The following is a 15,718-nucleotide window of genomic DNA, read 5'->3' on the forward strand; positions in this document are numbered from 1 at the left end:
TCTCAGGCAAAGGTTAGTGTGAGGGTCCAAGTGCTCCACCAGAAAGTCACGCCGTGAGCCTGGCGCAGGGGCTCCGTGACATTATATGTGCAGCACAGTACCCAGCTGGTTCCGTGCAAAGCTCAGCACCATGGCTCTATAGAAGATGGGTGTTCATTTATTTTTATTTACTTATTTATTTGTTTTTGTGTTACTGGGGATTGAACCCAGGGGTACTTTACCACCCCAAACCTCCTTTTATTTTTTATTTTGAGACAGGGTCTTGCTAAGTTGCCGAGGCTGGTCTTGAACTTGCCATCCTCCTGCCTCAGACTCCGGAGTAGCTAGGATTGCAGGTGTGCGCCACTGTGCCCAGCCGAGGGATGAGAGTTTTAAAAGGAGATCCTGGGAAAGGGGCTGTTTAACCACAGCAACGTCTGGGACTTAGGGCCCAGGAAAGCAGCTCTTGGGGGACCAGCCCAGGCCCTTTCCATGCTGCTCACTCCATCCTGGGCCTCTTGGGCCATGGCTCAGACCACATCAGTGTTCTCATCAGAACCTCCAGTTTTCCAGAGGACTCCACTGCTCCTGAGCTCATTTGTTCCCCACAACCGCTCTGTGAAGCAGGCCCTAGACCCGTTTGCCAGATGAGGCAACTAAGACCCAAACCGACATGGGGCGGGGATGCACCTTGTTCAGACCTGAGGCACAGGTGGAGGGACATGAAATGTTAGAGTTCAGAGTCTGTGGAGCGCATGAAAGAATCCAGCCCCTTGGAGAAGTAATGGTGAGGCAGAACTCAACTCTGCAGCAAGTCGGGCAGAACTGCTCACACCGCAGAGCCACCACTTGGCTGTGAGACCTTCAGCAACTTAACTTCTTGGAGATTGGTGTCTCTCTGTAAAGTAGACATCATCCCACAGGAAAAAAAAAAAAAAAAAAGCACTTTGTGAGCATGAAATGAGGGAACGGATGGTGTGTTATTCACCTCTGTGTAACAAATTTGGAGGAATTACGTAAGGTCAGTCAAACCAACCTGTCCTGTGCATCTATAGTACCAGGCAGGTAGCTTTCATCAGCCCGATGAAATGGGTAATGGAGGGAGAGGTGGACATCCAGAGAGGTCAGCAGGTGTTTTGCATAGGCTCTGGGGCTATCTCACACAATTCCCTGTAACTTCTCTGCTTTTATGTAAAGTTAAGGGAAAGGGTCATCAAATCATGGCCAGAGCCAGGCGTCTCAAAAATAAAAAAATAATCCAGGCGCAGAGGCACACACCGGGAATCCCAGCAACTCGGGAAGCTGAAGCAGGAGCACTGTAAGTTCAAAGCCAGACTCAGCAACTTAGCGAGGCTTTAAGCAATTTGGGAAGACCCTGTCTCAAAATAGAATATAAAAAGGGCTCGGGATGTGACTTGGTGGTAAAGGGCCCCTGGGTTAAATCCCAGGTACCAAAAAATAAAAAGAACTGGGGGTGTTGCTCAGTGGGAAAGTGTCCCGGGATTCAATGCTCGGTTCCAAAAACATAAATAAATAAAAACCACATTCAGAGCCCTATGATGGGGGGTGGCTAACCCAGCAGGCAGGTAAGTTTGAGGCTCTTACAACCAGGTGGCAGAGCTGTCCCGTTACTATGGTGAGGAAAGCTGCTGAGGTCTAAGGCGACTCAGAGCCGGGCGCTGCTTCTCCTCTGTGGGCCCAACAGCCGAGGGATCCATTCTAGTAGAGGCAACTTCACCTTTTCCCATCATGCCTGACTCGTACCCAGACCTTCCTCCCAGAATGGTCAGTCCAAGAGCAACAGGATATTGTTATAAAATTTCACTACAATTCAACTCAGACCACTAACCCTCGGTTGGATCAACTAGGCCGGAGGTTAGAGAAAGTAAGACGTTGTCATGCCCAGGAATTATTGGGGCAGAATCTCCAGTTTTCAAAGCAGGTCTACAGGGTCCTCAACCCTTTCATCTTGGTCATTACCCTGGAAGTGGCTGAGAGTACATGACCCTTTCTGAGGGCAGCCACCATCAGTGACCAAGCTGCTTTCCTCCGCTGTGTGGACGGGGGGAGGGTGAGGGGGATGGAGTGGACACTGAGTGTGAGGAGCCTATGGACAGCGGGGAGCACAGAAGGCCAGGAACACCCAGATGGCCAGCCCATTGTTGAGTGACTTCTGCAACTGAAGGCACAGCTTCGTCACACTGCACACGGTCCCGCTAGTTTAAACCACGACACGAATTCGTTTCAAGGGCCACAACATGTGACTGAAATCGGCTGATCGGACTGAAACAGCAACACCATAACCTGAAAAGGAGTCAGGAGCGGTGAGGTCCCCACCAACGCCATGAGACATAGTCCATCGGTCCTAACCAGGCGGAGGTCACGGCCGCTCTCAGACATCCGGGGAAGCTTTAGCAGGAGTCACAAGTCTGACATGCAAAAGTAGAAGCACAGAGTCCTTTACTTTGTGTATCTGTGTGAGTAGGGGTGTCCTGTGTTTGGGAGGGTGACAGGTCCAGTTGGCAGGTGGCAGGCAGGTGGGAAGGTGGTCTCATCAGAGGATGGACTCTTACTATGGACATCTGCAGAAAGTGACCCAGGCCGTTCAGTCAGCAGCTTCACCTAGTTTCCCCTCTATGACCCCAGAGAGGGGTGTCGCCACCTGCCAGTCTGTAGTTTTCCCAGAGGTAGATGAAGGAGCAGAGCCATTGGCTAACCCCCAAGAGTCAGTAAAAATCAAGCAAGCCTCACCAAGGGGAGCATTGGCCAGCGCTGGGAGGACAGCACGGAGTACTGCCCGTGGCCAAGGAACGGGCCCACTTTGGGTTCTACAGGGCTGACACCAAGGCTGAGTAGCAGGGTGCTCAGTGAAACCCTCTGTGAACAGCAGTTCAAGGCATTCAGGGGAACCTCTGTGGATCCAAGTCCCCAGGAAGCCAGAAGCTTTGCTTCAGGGAGGGGCATGTGGGAGAATGTGTCCCTCGAAGGGTAGGGCTGAGGCTGAGGAGCTGCAGGCAGCTGTGTTCCGAGTGGGGCCCTTGGTTCTGAGTTGACCCATTTCAGGTAGAAATATCAGGCCAGTTACATGGCCTCTGTGGGTCAGGTATTCAATTTCAGCAGGAGCCCAGTAGCAAGCTTTAAAGAAGGTGTGCTTGCTGGGAGCAGGGCTCCTACCTGTAATCCCAGCAGCTCGGGAGGCTGAGGCAGGAGGATCAAGAGTTCAAAGCCAGCCTCAGCAACTCATCAAGTCCCTGTCTCTAAATAAAATATAGAAAATGCGGGCTGGGGATGTGGCTCAAGTGGTAGCGCGCTCGCCAGGCATGCGTGCGACCCGGGTTCGATCCTCAGCACCACATACCAACAAAGATGTTGTGTCTGCAGAGAACTAAAAAAAATAAATATTAAAAATTCTCTCTCTCTCTCTCTCTCCTCTCTCACTCTCTCTTTAAAAAAAAAAAAGAAAAAAAAAAGAAAATGGCTGGGGATGTGGCTCAGTGGTTAAGCACCCCTGGGTTCAATCCTTGCTACCAAAAAGAAAAACAGAAGGGTGTGCTTGGTGGCCATGTCAGGAAGGTATGAGTCCAAAGCCCCAGGAGCGTCTCCATGTGAAGGCTGTCTCCTTTTGCCAGAGGCTGCAGGGAGTAGGAGCATCTGTCACTTGTAGCTTTTCTTTTTTTTTTAGCACTGGAGATGGAACCCAGGACCTCAGGCAGGCTAGGCACATGCTGTATCACTGAGTCATACCCCCAGCCATTTGTTTGTAGCTATCATAGCTCAAAGGGGTTCATTAGGCTGTGGGGACCTAAATGTACTAGCACTTCTCTCTGTGTGACTTTTCCCCAACCAGAATCTCCCAGGAGTCAGGGACATGCAGGTTATATGTAATCACCAATTCCCACCAGTCATTTTGATATAGAAGCCACAACAGCAGTACCTTGACGTGGCCCAAAGGATCATGCTAGTTTCTCTTCTTCACTTTGAACCATCCTCAGACCCCACAGGTGCATCCAGGCTCCCCTCCTGCCACGGGTAGGGTGGGAACTGGGCTGCCTGGCTCCAGCAGACTAAGAAAAGTTTGAATCCCTCCCTCCCAAAGTTCCTTAGTGCACTTGGATGAGAGCAAATGGACTTCAGCCTCTTTGGAGACAGGGAGACTTCAGCCTCTCCCCGATCATCTCTCTCCTTAAAGCAGCTGAGGCTGTAGCGGGGAGGGGAGGGGATTGCTTCTGTGCCAGTAAGCCACCACCACAGCGGCTGCTTATGGCTCCACCAACTGGCCCACCTGAAGCCCTGTACCAGCTCTTGCTGTTTTAGGACACCTTGACTCAGTAGCCCCAACTACATTGCTTTCTGTTTGGGGCCACAGGACTGATACCCATAGGGTAAGCTGGGACTCCGTCAGGGACAGAGCAGAAGCATCTAAGGAAGATCACGTAAATTGAGGGCACCTGATGCCCCGATACCAATATCAAATCTTTTAACAGAAGGATTAGGGGTTTTCCAGGGTGATCGGGTTGATGGTAGGAGTCTATTTAGAATCCCTTGGGTTCATTTCTCATTCTTCAAAGGGTCACCATTGGATGCTAAACTCAACCAGAAGCAGTTAAGGGCCTGATATGAGCCAATTCTTCATCTGTGGTTTCCTCTGGAAATTTGTCCATCTCAGGAAAATTTCTCTAAGCAGACCAAAATTCCTTTATATTCTCTTATAGTAGCCAGGACCCCTTGTCAAAACAAACAAGCAGGGGCTGGGGCTGTAGCTCAGTGGTAGGGTGCTTGCCAAGCACGCATGAGGCACTGGGTTTGATCCTCAGCACCACATAAAAATGAATAAATAAAATAAATAAATAAATAAAGGTATTGCATCCATCTATAACTAAAAAAAAAATTAAGTACTTTTAAAAAAACAAACACCCCCCAAAACCCAAGACCTATTAATGTCACCTCCAAATGGATCTGAAGGTAGCATGGGACATTTTAGGAAGGCTGAGGGTTGTTATTCTTGCTCAAAAGCATCATGCCCTCCCTTCCCCCAGAATGCTAGCACCCTACTGGCTTCTGTCCACAGCAGCACTCAGGCAAGTGGCTGTCTCTGCAACAGCTCTCTGCAAGGCAGGAGTTCCTTCTGCCCACCCATGACAAATCTTCAAGCTATCGTGTTCCAGTGGGGAGGGACTATGGCTGGCCAGGACCTCAGAGGAGAAGTTCACTGACGCAAAAAGAGTCAATAACAATCAGAGCACCATTTTAGCAGCGGTCTTTGCACTTACCTCCTGGTCCTCAGCCTGCAACCATCCCCACTCGATTCCTTCTCAACAGACAGAGAAGTAAAGGACCATCTCTTGTTCACTTACCCTAAAATTTGGTCCACATGTTTGATAACTGATTTCCATGACCTTTCATCACATTGCACTAGTTGGCTTATGAGTCCCTCATCTGTCCTCTTCCAGAAAGCCATATCTCTGCTACCATCCCATCCTTGTCACCAAAACTGTCAAGGATAGTGAAGAATCCAGGATTTCACCTTATTTACAAAATCAGAAGTTTGCTCATCACTGATTCATGGATGTTAGTGTGAAAGACACAAGATTCCTGGGTCCGAGATAAAGGACTCCAATTCCTCATGGCAGAAGCATCATGCTCACATTGGTTTCTTTGTGGTACAAAGACAGAAGGAAATATCTGCACCCTGAGCAGAGTGCTTTACAAGTGAGGACCCAAGCTTAGGGAACCCGAATCTTTTAGAACAGGCAATAAACATGCTTGCCCTTTCCGTAGAGGGAGATGTTATATCTTTGTCTTCTGAGGCTCTTGGCTATCATCAAACATCCAAGATGAGAAAGGCAGCCCATGTCTCTGCGGGCGACATTTGCAGAGACCCATAGAAAACTATCTGCCAGCACTAACTGGATTCCTCACAGTGGAGAGCCTCATACCCATTTTACATATGAGAAGACCAAGGCCCAAAAGAAATATGAAATGCCCACATTCACACAGACTGGAAAATGGAGCCAGGATTCAAACCTGTGTCCACAGGCTTTCAATTCTATCCAAAGCTGGTCTTGCAGCAGCAGCAGCTCAAACATAAGGTTTGATGGAGAGGGTAGGGAAATTTCTCAGCTTAAGGATGGTTTTCGTCACCTCCACGTGGACTTCGGTTCCTCTGTGTCTCCTTTCTCCCCAAGCATGGAAAAATTAAGAACAAACTCACCTCAAAGGCCTTTGGTTTCTCTCAGTCCCTTGGTCCCACACCCAAGGCCTAGAAACTGTCACCAAAGACTTCTAATGACATCTCCTGCTTGGGCTAGGGCCAGGCCAGCAGAGCCCACAGCCTCAGACTCAAAATGAGACAAACCAAACTTAGGACTGACAGTTCCTCAATTTTAAATTCTGTGTGGCCCAGAGCTCGTTATTCTCTGTGGGCCCCAGCAGGGACACCCTCATCATGGATGTAGCCAGGATCCTGGCTGTGGGCCCAGATGGGGCCAAACAGCCCCAGAGGTCAGACTTCAGACCCCTGAGCCCAGAATAAAGAGAGTCCCAGAGCCACCACAGCAGACTCAGTGCCACCCAGCTTTCTGCGGGTCTGATGTGGGTTTGACACTCATTGGCATTATATTTGGGGCAACACAAAGCAGAGGATTCATAAGGAGTCAAAATAGTTGTCATCGTGGCCAAGAATGGCTCTCTCTCTTTAAAGGAGGAATGGAAAGAGGTGTTGGGGCCGGGGGTGGCATTAGAGGGTCTCCTTCTAATACCTAAAAAACATCACAATGCTGCTCATTTGAGGCAACTTAAGGAATCTGGCCAACATTGAATGCTCTATTTTGGAAGACTTTTTTTTTCTCTCTCCTCTACAAAAATTCATGAATAAATGTGTTTCTGTTAAAATGTCAATGAAAGCGCATCCTGGGCTGCACGCATGTGCACGGCGGTGTTCGTGTGTGTGTGTGTGTTTCCAAGGCGTTCCAAAAGCTCCATTTTGTTCGTTGCTCACTGATGAGAAACAGAAAGCAAAACTATTAAAAATAAACATTTACAATGAATTTGCTATTTCAAACAGAACTGACAACAACACAACAAAACAAACCGACAACAGACATATTTTAAAAATTGAACATACTGTCAGTCACTGTGGGTCAGGCCCTGTACCAACTGCTTCACAGATATTAGCTCATTTAATGGAATTTTTCTAACCACCTTATGAACTAGGTGCTACTCTCACGCTCATTTTAACAGATGAGAAAATTAAGGCTCAGAGACCTCAAGTAAGTGGCCTAAAGTCACTTGGCTAGAGGCAGAGCAGGACCTGGAGTCCAGGCCCATGTGTTTGACAACCAGGTGCCGTCAGCAACTGAGTTGTGGGGGAGGAACACCAGCTCTGGAACCTGAGACACCTGGCTGGGAATCCTAGCTCTGAGCAACTTGTTGAACTTCTCTGAGACTCCTCTATAAAACAGAGATAAGGATTAAATGAGATAATACAACGTGCCTAGTTCATAACAAGTCCCTCAGGAATGAACTGCTGTTAGCGTTACTAAACAAAGTCAGAATTCTGTTCCAGCAATTGTCCAGCTCCTCTCAGCAGGTTTAGAGGGTCCCCTCTCGCTGCCTCTCTTGAAGCCCAGGATCTTGCGGGTGAGGAGAGAGGTTTTCTAGAGTCCCTGCCTAGATTTCCCCAGAGGGCACCATTAAACCATCTGGCTTAGCCCTTTCCTTTTAAGGGGAAACTGTGGCCCAGAGAGGGACGGGGCTTTCCCAGCCTCCCTCAGTTGGGTCTCCAGTGGTACTTCCAGTGGAGTCTGAGGAGGTCAAATTGAAAACCATCTCTCTCCTCTGCTCAGCTCATGGGCCCCTGGTTTCAGACTCAGAAATCCCGGCAACTTTATCTGCACTCCACCAGCCTCACTTTTACAAAACTGTTTTGAAAATGGCTGGAGGGCTGGGGCTGTAGCTCAGTGGTAGAACGCCCACGTGCACGTATGAGGCACTGTGTTTGATCCTCAGCACCTCATAAAAATAAATAAAGATATTGTGTCCAACTACCACTAAAAAAAAAAAAAAATCAAAAAAAAAAAAGAAAGAAAATGGTTGGAGATCCAGGAGTGGAGGCACACACCTGTGATCCCAGCAGCTCAAGAGGCTGAGGCAGGAGGATCGACAGTTCAAGGCCAGCCTCAGCAACTTAGAAAGACCCTATCTCAAAATAAAAATTAAAAAGGGCTGCAGATGTGCCTCAGTAGTTGAGTGCCCCTGGGTTCAGATCCCAGTACTAACAAACAAATAAGCCACAACCAACGGTCAGAGGCTGCCAGGCTGTTTCCCACTATGTCCCTAGTACCAGTCAGTACAGATGGGACACTTCTTCCCCAATGTCCTCCCAGCCTCTCCAACAGCCTCCCCTACCTCCAGGTGGGTCAAGCTGGCACACAGCCTTCTCAGGGTTCTCAGGGCTGCAGGGAGACCACAAAGGCTCAGAATCCTGGGGTGATGTACACACTTCGTCTTCATTTGCCTTTCATTTAAAAGCAGTTGAATCCAAAAATGAGCATGAGCTTCAAGCCCCAGAACTGTGCACTTCAACGTGGCTAAAATGGCAACTTTTATGTTAGGCATTTTTTAATAATAATATTTTAAAAGCATAGGAAAGATGAAAAACGTTCTGGAGATGGGTGTTGTGATGCTTGCACAATGATGCAAATGTACTCCATACCACTGAATTCTTCCCTTAAAAGTGGTTCCCATGGCAAATTTTATATTACATATATTTTACCACAATTAAATCAAAATTCCTAGGCTGCCCTCCTGCCCGTCTTACCTTTCACCCTCTCCCCCCAGGCTATGTGGTCTTCACTGAAGCCTTTGCAGCAGCACTAAGAGGCTGACTGTAGAAGGCTTGGCTTCTCTCTGCCACTGCCTTGCTGCCTTGCTCTGTGACCCTGGTGAGTGTCCTGCCCTCTCTGGGCCTCAATTCTGTGATACTTGGTAGAACTAGATGTACTTTGAGGGTTCTCCCAGCTCTGATGTTACCTGAGTCTGTGTTCTAAGTCACCCAATGGACCTCCCCACACCCCAGGAATTCTGAATAAGGCTGCAGGTTTGGAGCCCCCAGAACCTGGTGTAGGGGTGAGCATTCTTAGGGGCCTGTAGGGAGAAACCAGCTGGGGATTGTCATGGAGACACATGATACTAATAAACACACCCCCTCTGAGCGCCTGTTTGGTCCTTCAGAGTTTATAATACACTCCCACTGCCATTACCTCGGTGACCCCTTCGTTCCACAAACATCCAGAGAGTCCCTCCTCTGTGTCCGGCACTGAGACATGAGGGGTCACTGGATGAGCCTAGATAGGGCAGGATGAGGGACTGAGAGGAGAGGAGCTGAGGCCTGGGAGAGAGGGAGGGAGCTGGAGTGTGGAGTTTGAAGGGGCCCCAGGTAGAGATGGTGCAGCGCCAGATTTCCCCAGGGCCTCGTGGACCACCTAAGAGCTAGTACTACACCCCCAGGAACATGGAGTCACCCCAGCTGGGTGGAGAGGGGCATTGCCAGCTTCAGGCGAGACTGTCACTCTGACACGGAGAATGGATCCCAGGGAGGCAGGAGCTGCCAGGGAGGGGCCCTGGTGGGTCACTGGGTCTACTTTCCTGCTGAGGAAATGGGTCCCCACAGGCCAGGGAAGGGCCCAAGTCATTATCAAGGTAAGGGGTCTGGATCGGAGTCCTCACACTTGCTAGGCCCCCAAACCAAAGCTCTTCTCACCTGCTTCAGGCCCCCAAATAATAGTAGTACACACTAGCTTGGTGTTCGGTGCCAGTCAGTTCTGAGCAGCAGGGGGCCTGAATTCCCAGAACCCTCCCAGCCCGCCAGCCTGCAGGGATCTTGCTGTCAGTATTCACTTTGACAGGTAAGGAGATGAGATACCCTAGAGTAACTTGGCCAAGGCCACACAGCGGGTAAGCGGGTAAGCGGCAGGGGCCGGATTAGAACTAGGCAACAGAGGCTGGGGACAGATGCAGTTTTAAAGCCTCTTGCCAGGTGTGGGATTGCAGTAGGGAGGGGGATGGTGTGTGAAACACCAGGAAGTCCCCAGAACAAGAGCTGGGGCTGTGGCTCAGTGGTAGAGCGCTCACCTGGCATGTCAGAGGAACTGGGTTTGATCCTGGGCACCACATATAAATAAATAAATAAATAAATAAATAAATAAATAAATAAATAAATAAAGGCATTGTGTCCATCTACAACTAAAATTTTTGGTTTGTTTTTGTCTGTTTGTTTTTGTGGTGCTGGGGATTGAGCCTGGTGCTTGTGAGCCAAGCACTCTACTAACTGAGCTATTTCCCCAGCTCTACAACTAAAAAATATTAAAAAAAAAAAAAGTCCCCAGAATGCTGTGTGACCTCCAGCCACTCTTACTCTCTTTCTGGACCTATGTTCACCTGACACATGAGCATAAAATCACCAGGAGCCCCTCTCTTTCCCATTGGCCTCTCATTTCTAGATCAACCAACCCACCCCTCCCAGCACAGATACATCCAGAGACTAAGGCAGGGGAGGAGCTGGAGACGGGGGTGAGGCATGGATTGGCAACAAAGAAAACAAGGGAAGGGTTAACCCTTCTTCAATAAACTGGTCAGTTGCAGGAATTCCCCTGGGGTACCACCCAGCCTGAGCTTGGATTTGGGGACATAAGTCCCACCTACTTTGCTTCCTAGAGCCTGCAGGAACCCTGCTCCCACCCCACTCTCCAGGAACCTGGGGCCTTATTTAGAAAGTGTCTCCATTGGAGCCTGAGTCACCAGATCCCTGGGTGGTCTGCGAAACCACAGTCACTGCCCAGCACCCTGCTGGGGGATGGGGGGAGAAGGCAACAGCTCCTGTCACTGCCTAGAACTCAGCCACAGCCAGCTCCTGGGACTCAGTGTCCCCATCTGGTTGGAACTGAACTCTCAGAGCCCCAGGAAGAAAGGCAGGCACCAGAGGCCAGTCAGGGACTTCAGGGAAGTCCTTGGTCTTACTTTCCCTGTCTACCAAATGGGGATGTCACTCCCTATGCCTCTTGCTCCCCGATGATGAAGGATTGTGATCATTGCTTTCATTCTCAGGCATTATGGGGTGGCTGGCTGCAGCTTCTATGGGCAAGGAGCCTGCCACTGGTGGGTGACATGCTCTGGGAGCCAGGATGGGTTCAGGGCTAGAACCTGTTCCTACCTGTAAGTCTGCCTTTAAGTCCCTTGAAAATGACTTTTTTTTTTTTTTTTTTTTTTTTGGTACTGGGGATTGAACCCAGGGGTGTTTACCACTAGCCACATCCCCAGCCCTTTTTATATTTTATTCTGAGACAAGTTCTCACCCAGTTGCTTAAGGCCTTGCTAAATTGCTGAGGCTGGCTTTGAACTCTCGATCCTCCTGCCTTAGCCTTCTGAGCCACTGGGATCACAGGTGTGTGCCCCCATGCCCAGTTTGAAAACGTTCTTTAAGAAAGTCCAGCTCTGATCACTTATTTGGTCCATTTAGAAACCAGCCCATTTTTCCCCACAGCCTCCTAAATATCAGCCCAGTTCCTCATGGTGTTGTGTGAGGGTTCCCAGCCTCCCTCCCCAGCCCTTGCAGTGTGAGTGACAGCTACTGCTGAGCAAGGTGCTGCACAGGGTGCCTAATTCTCCCAATCTGCGCCAAGGTGGGAACAATTTTTTTCCCATCTTACAGATGATGGCATGGAAGCACACTGAGAAGTTCAGAAGTCACTGACTCTAAGTGGCAGGGATAGGATCTGAATTCACGTACCCTCTCTCCAGAGTGTCTGAAAACTCCTCTTCTGCTTCCTGGTCTCTGACACCCCTGACTGTGAGTTTAGGAACCTCCCATCTTGACCCTACACCAGGAACAGAGCCTCTGAAAGATGCCAATGAGACAGGCATCTCTAGGACAGGGCCGCAGTGGGGGGTACCCTGGAGTGACCACCTGTGGTCAGTTCAGAGGCATGGGGACAGGATTCATAAAGGCGGGGACAGTCTATTGGCAATAACTTTGGGAAGCAAAGTTAAATGATGTCTTTATGGGAGGATGTGGTGACCCAATCCCTGCCTCGTGCCACCCACAGCCTGTGTAGGAGGCTTCCCTGCGTTGAAATGGGGATGGTTTATGTGATAGTGATTACGGCAGAAGCCTTGGTGTGTTCCTCTGAGATGCGAAAATGAAAGACAGAGGCTCCACTCTTGATGTCTCCTTTGATCCCTTGCTCTGGGGAAGCTTTGTCATGGGAGGTTTGGCAGAGAGGCCATCATGGAGAGGACCTGAGACCTCTTGCCAACTGCCACGTGACTGGGCTTGGAACAGGACCCCAGACCCAGTCAAATCTTAGATGACCACATTCCTGGCATGACCGCAAGCTCACTGAGCCAGGACCACTTGGCTAAACTGCTCCTAATTCCTGACCTCCAGAAACTGTGGGAGTTAATGTTAGTTGTGTTAATCTGCTGAATTGGGGGGTGATTTATTATGTAGCAAAGAGATAATACACGGGACTTCTCAGAGCACTTCACGTTAATATAAACCTTCAAGAAAGAAGGCATACAATGGAATGTTCCCTGTAGCTATTTGGCCAGCAAGGCCTTCTTTTAAGGTTATTCTGGAGCTGGGCCTGATGGCTCATGCCTACAATCACAGGGGTTTGGGAAACTGAGGCAGGAGGATGACAAGTTCAAAACCAGCTTCAGCAATTTAGTGAGTACCTAAATAGCTCAGTGAGACTCTGTCTCAAAGGAAAAAAATAAAAAATGGTCTGGGGACATAGCTCAGTGGTTAAGTACCCCCAGGGTTTAATCCCTAGTATCCAAAAAAGAAAAAAGAATATTCTGGAGAAAAAAATACTGATATAATGAGATGGCTCTGGTCCTACAATTAGATGGAAATTGCAGGCTTCATTTGACTCATAAGCTAGTCACTCATCCTACCAGAACCCCAATATTCCCTTTTATGAAGTTGAATGAAATACACCATCCACTACATAAATCATTAACACAGCTGAGCTGGGAATGGACAGATTCTGAGCTCCTCTGTGGTGGTGGTGGTGGTGGCGGTATGGGGACAGCCTGCGAAACCCCAAGAGGAGCCTTGACCTGGGGCTCGAAATCGATTATACAATGTGGTAAATGTGACTTGGTCTTATTTCCTCTGGCTATTTCCCCAGAGTGGTGAAAAATAGTGTCTTCTGAGATGGGAGGCATGGACCTGAGCCTCCCCCATGGGACTTAGAGTTCCTTCAGGCCAAGGCAGGAGCCCCCTCCATCATACAGGGTAGCCAGCACTAAACTGTCTTTTCCTGCCTGGGTCCCTCTCCAGTGGACTACTAAAGCCAAGGGCAGGTAGGAACAGACCCTTCTCTGGTTCACTTAAGAGTAAACTTATCCTTCCTCTCTTTTCAATTTATTCCCTCTACTTTTAATCCAGTAAATTCTGAAGTCGTTTCAGAGTGCCTGTTGGGTCAGAAGCCCACTCAGAACCCCTGAGTGTCCCTTTTTGTAAAAACAAGACAGTTTAAAATTGAAAAAAAAAAAAAAAACTAGAATGTGAATACTTTATTATCATCGAGTGACTGCTATGAGCTTTTTGTCTGGGCATTAATATTTCAAAAGCCATACACCAAACCCAGGCTTTTCCACCTAGTTCTGCTGTATCATTTTTCTTAAACAACACAAAAACAAAATAAAGGAGAGGAAGGAGGAAAAGAAAGAAAATATATCTGTATTGAAAGAATTATAAGCCAAAGTGCGTCTTTCTTGTTTTGTCCATATACACACATTGCACCATACATAAATAATTACATTGTAAAATGACTCCATAATTACAAGTATAATATATATTTCCATATAATATATAAAACTTTATATTAAATCTAGGTAGATGATATTTGGGGGGTTTCGTCCGTGGGGGCCGCGTCTCCGGGCGCCGGCCCCTCCCGAGGTGAGTGATGGCGGCGCCGGGCCTCCTGCGCGCCCCTGGCAGGGCCGCCGCTATCTGTGGTTGTTGAGCAGGATCTCCAGCCAGCAGGGACAGGAGGTGATGAACTGCCGGGAGTAGCAGGGCCCCCAGCCCTTGGCGAAGCTGATGCGCACGCTGTTGGGGTCGTAGGGGCCGTCGGCGGCGTCGGGCTCGGCCGCGTGCTGCAGCAGCCCCGAGCGCTCGAAGTCGAACACCTTGATGGAGTAGCCGGGCGGCACCTTGCGCACCACCAGGGCCCGTGCGCCGGGCGCGTCCAGCGTCGGGGAGTTGACGAAGATGGGGTGCTCGCCGCGGTTGTAGGCCCACACGCCATCGGGCTCCTTGCTGAGCAGGATGCCGAAGCCGATCTTGCTGCGCGTGCGCCGCACCGACTCGCTGCGCTGCTCCAGGTTGAGCTGGCCCAGGCAGAAGCCGCTGCCCTGAGGTAGGTCGTAGAAGATGCTGACGGCCTGGTCGTACACCGCATAGAGGCGGCCCACACGCGTCCGGTGCTCCCAGTACGCCACGCTGCACCAGTGGCTCGGCTTGGTGGCGTCCGGAGACATGCTGGCGTCTGCTGGACAAGCACAGGGTACGGGGGGTTACCAGGGGTGTGTCTGGACAGTAGGGGTTCAGCAGTTGTGTGAGCGCCTACTGTGTGCCATGGCGCGGGACATCTGGCACACTGTGAGGGGACCTCTTCTCCCCTCCCCGCTCCCCTCCGTCACACATACATAACCTCAGACAAAGGAGAAAACAGGCTGCGAACCTACAGGGTGCAGCACAACCCAAATCACATCCCTCTCCTGCTCTCAAGCATTTGACAGACCACCAGGACAGACAGACAGACATCTGCACATACTCAAAGGAGCATCCTCCACCTGCCAGGTGTGTGCACCATGCCTCTTAACTCTGGACTCTGTGAGGACACCTGGTCTGCAGAAAATGGTACCCACAGCCTGCCCAAGGGTCTCACAACTAGTGAGGCTTGGCCAGGATTTGAACCCCTTCATCCAGGCCGCCACAGGAATAGAGTAGGGGTAAACTCTTGGGGGTGGAGATCACCTAAAGGGACTTCAGCATAGAAGGCAGGGTGGAGAACATTTTCAGCCTGCAGCATGGAATGCTGTGCTGGCCTTGTTATAGTAAGGGTGCCTGGAAGTCCTAACACATGAGGAGCTGAGGCAGGAGGGTCACCTGAACCCAGGAGTTCCAGACCAGCCTGGGCAACATAGTGAGATGCCATTTCCAAAAACTAGGAAGAGTGTGGAGGTTGCAGTGACATTCCCAGCCTCGATCTCAGCCTCCCACTTCCCCCACTGCCTATTGCACCTGAGCTGATTTTCTTGGCAAGAGACGGAGGTTTTCACCAGAACTACAGCAGAAGTTGAGGGTCCCTAAGTGCTAAAGAAAACTACTCCTCAAGGGCCCAGGAGCTTTTCAGCTCTGAGGTGTGTGCTGCTCCTCTCTTGGCCTCAATTTCCCCACTGCATGGCAAAGGGGTGGCCTGGATGCTCCTGAAACCCAGTGCCACTCCAACATGGGGCATCTTTGTACGTGTGGAAACCAGACACAGGCCTGTCCTGTCCTGCAGGGATGCCCAGGCCTACTACTACCACCTGTGGCCAGCCCCTCAGATTCTGAAGCCTCTGTCATCTGGTCTTTCCCTTGAGCTCATGGCCCATGACTATCCACCAAGGTGACAGGACCTGCCATGCCTGCTCCCTGGCTGGGGGCCCTTGTATGGAAGAAGACATT

At 50.0% G+C, this 15,718-nt stretch overlaps 1 protein-coding gene across 4 annotated transcripts in view; it reads right to left on the bottom strand.

Moving 5' to 3' along the window:
- Window positions 1-13,596: 13,596 nt before the first annotated feature.
- Window positions 13,597-15,718, bottom strand: part of SMAD6 (SMAD family member 6) — a 75,415-nt gene continuing 73,293 nt past the window's right edge. The window contains exon 5 of one of the 4 annotated variants that reach the window (XM_081292202.1): window positions 13,597-14,537. In XM_081292202.1, the coding sequence (XP_081148328.1) occupies window positions 13,993-14,537 (545 nt within the window). In that variant the 3' untranslated portion in view covers window positions 13,597-13,992. The remainder of the gene's footprint in view (window positions 14,538-15,718) is intronic. The other 3 variants (XM_081292203.1, XM_081292204.1, XM_081292205.1) reach the window with 3 other exon arrangements.

The sequence above is a fragment of the Spermophilus citellus genome, assembly GCF_964194105.1.
Source record: "Spermophilus citellus genome assembly, chromosome: 4".
In the NCBI taxonomy this organism is placed as follows: domain Eukaryota; kingdom Metazoa; phylum Chordata; class Mammalia; order Rodentia; family Sciuridae; genus Spermophilus; species Spermophilus citellus.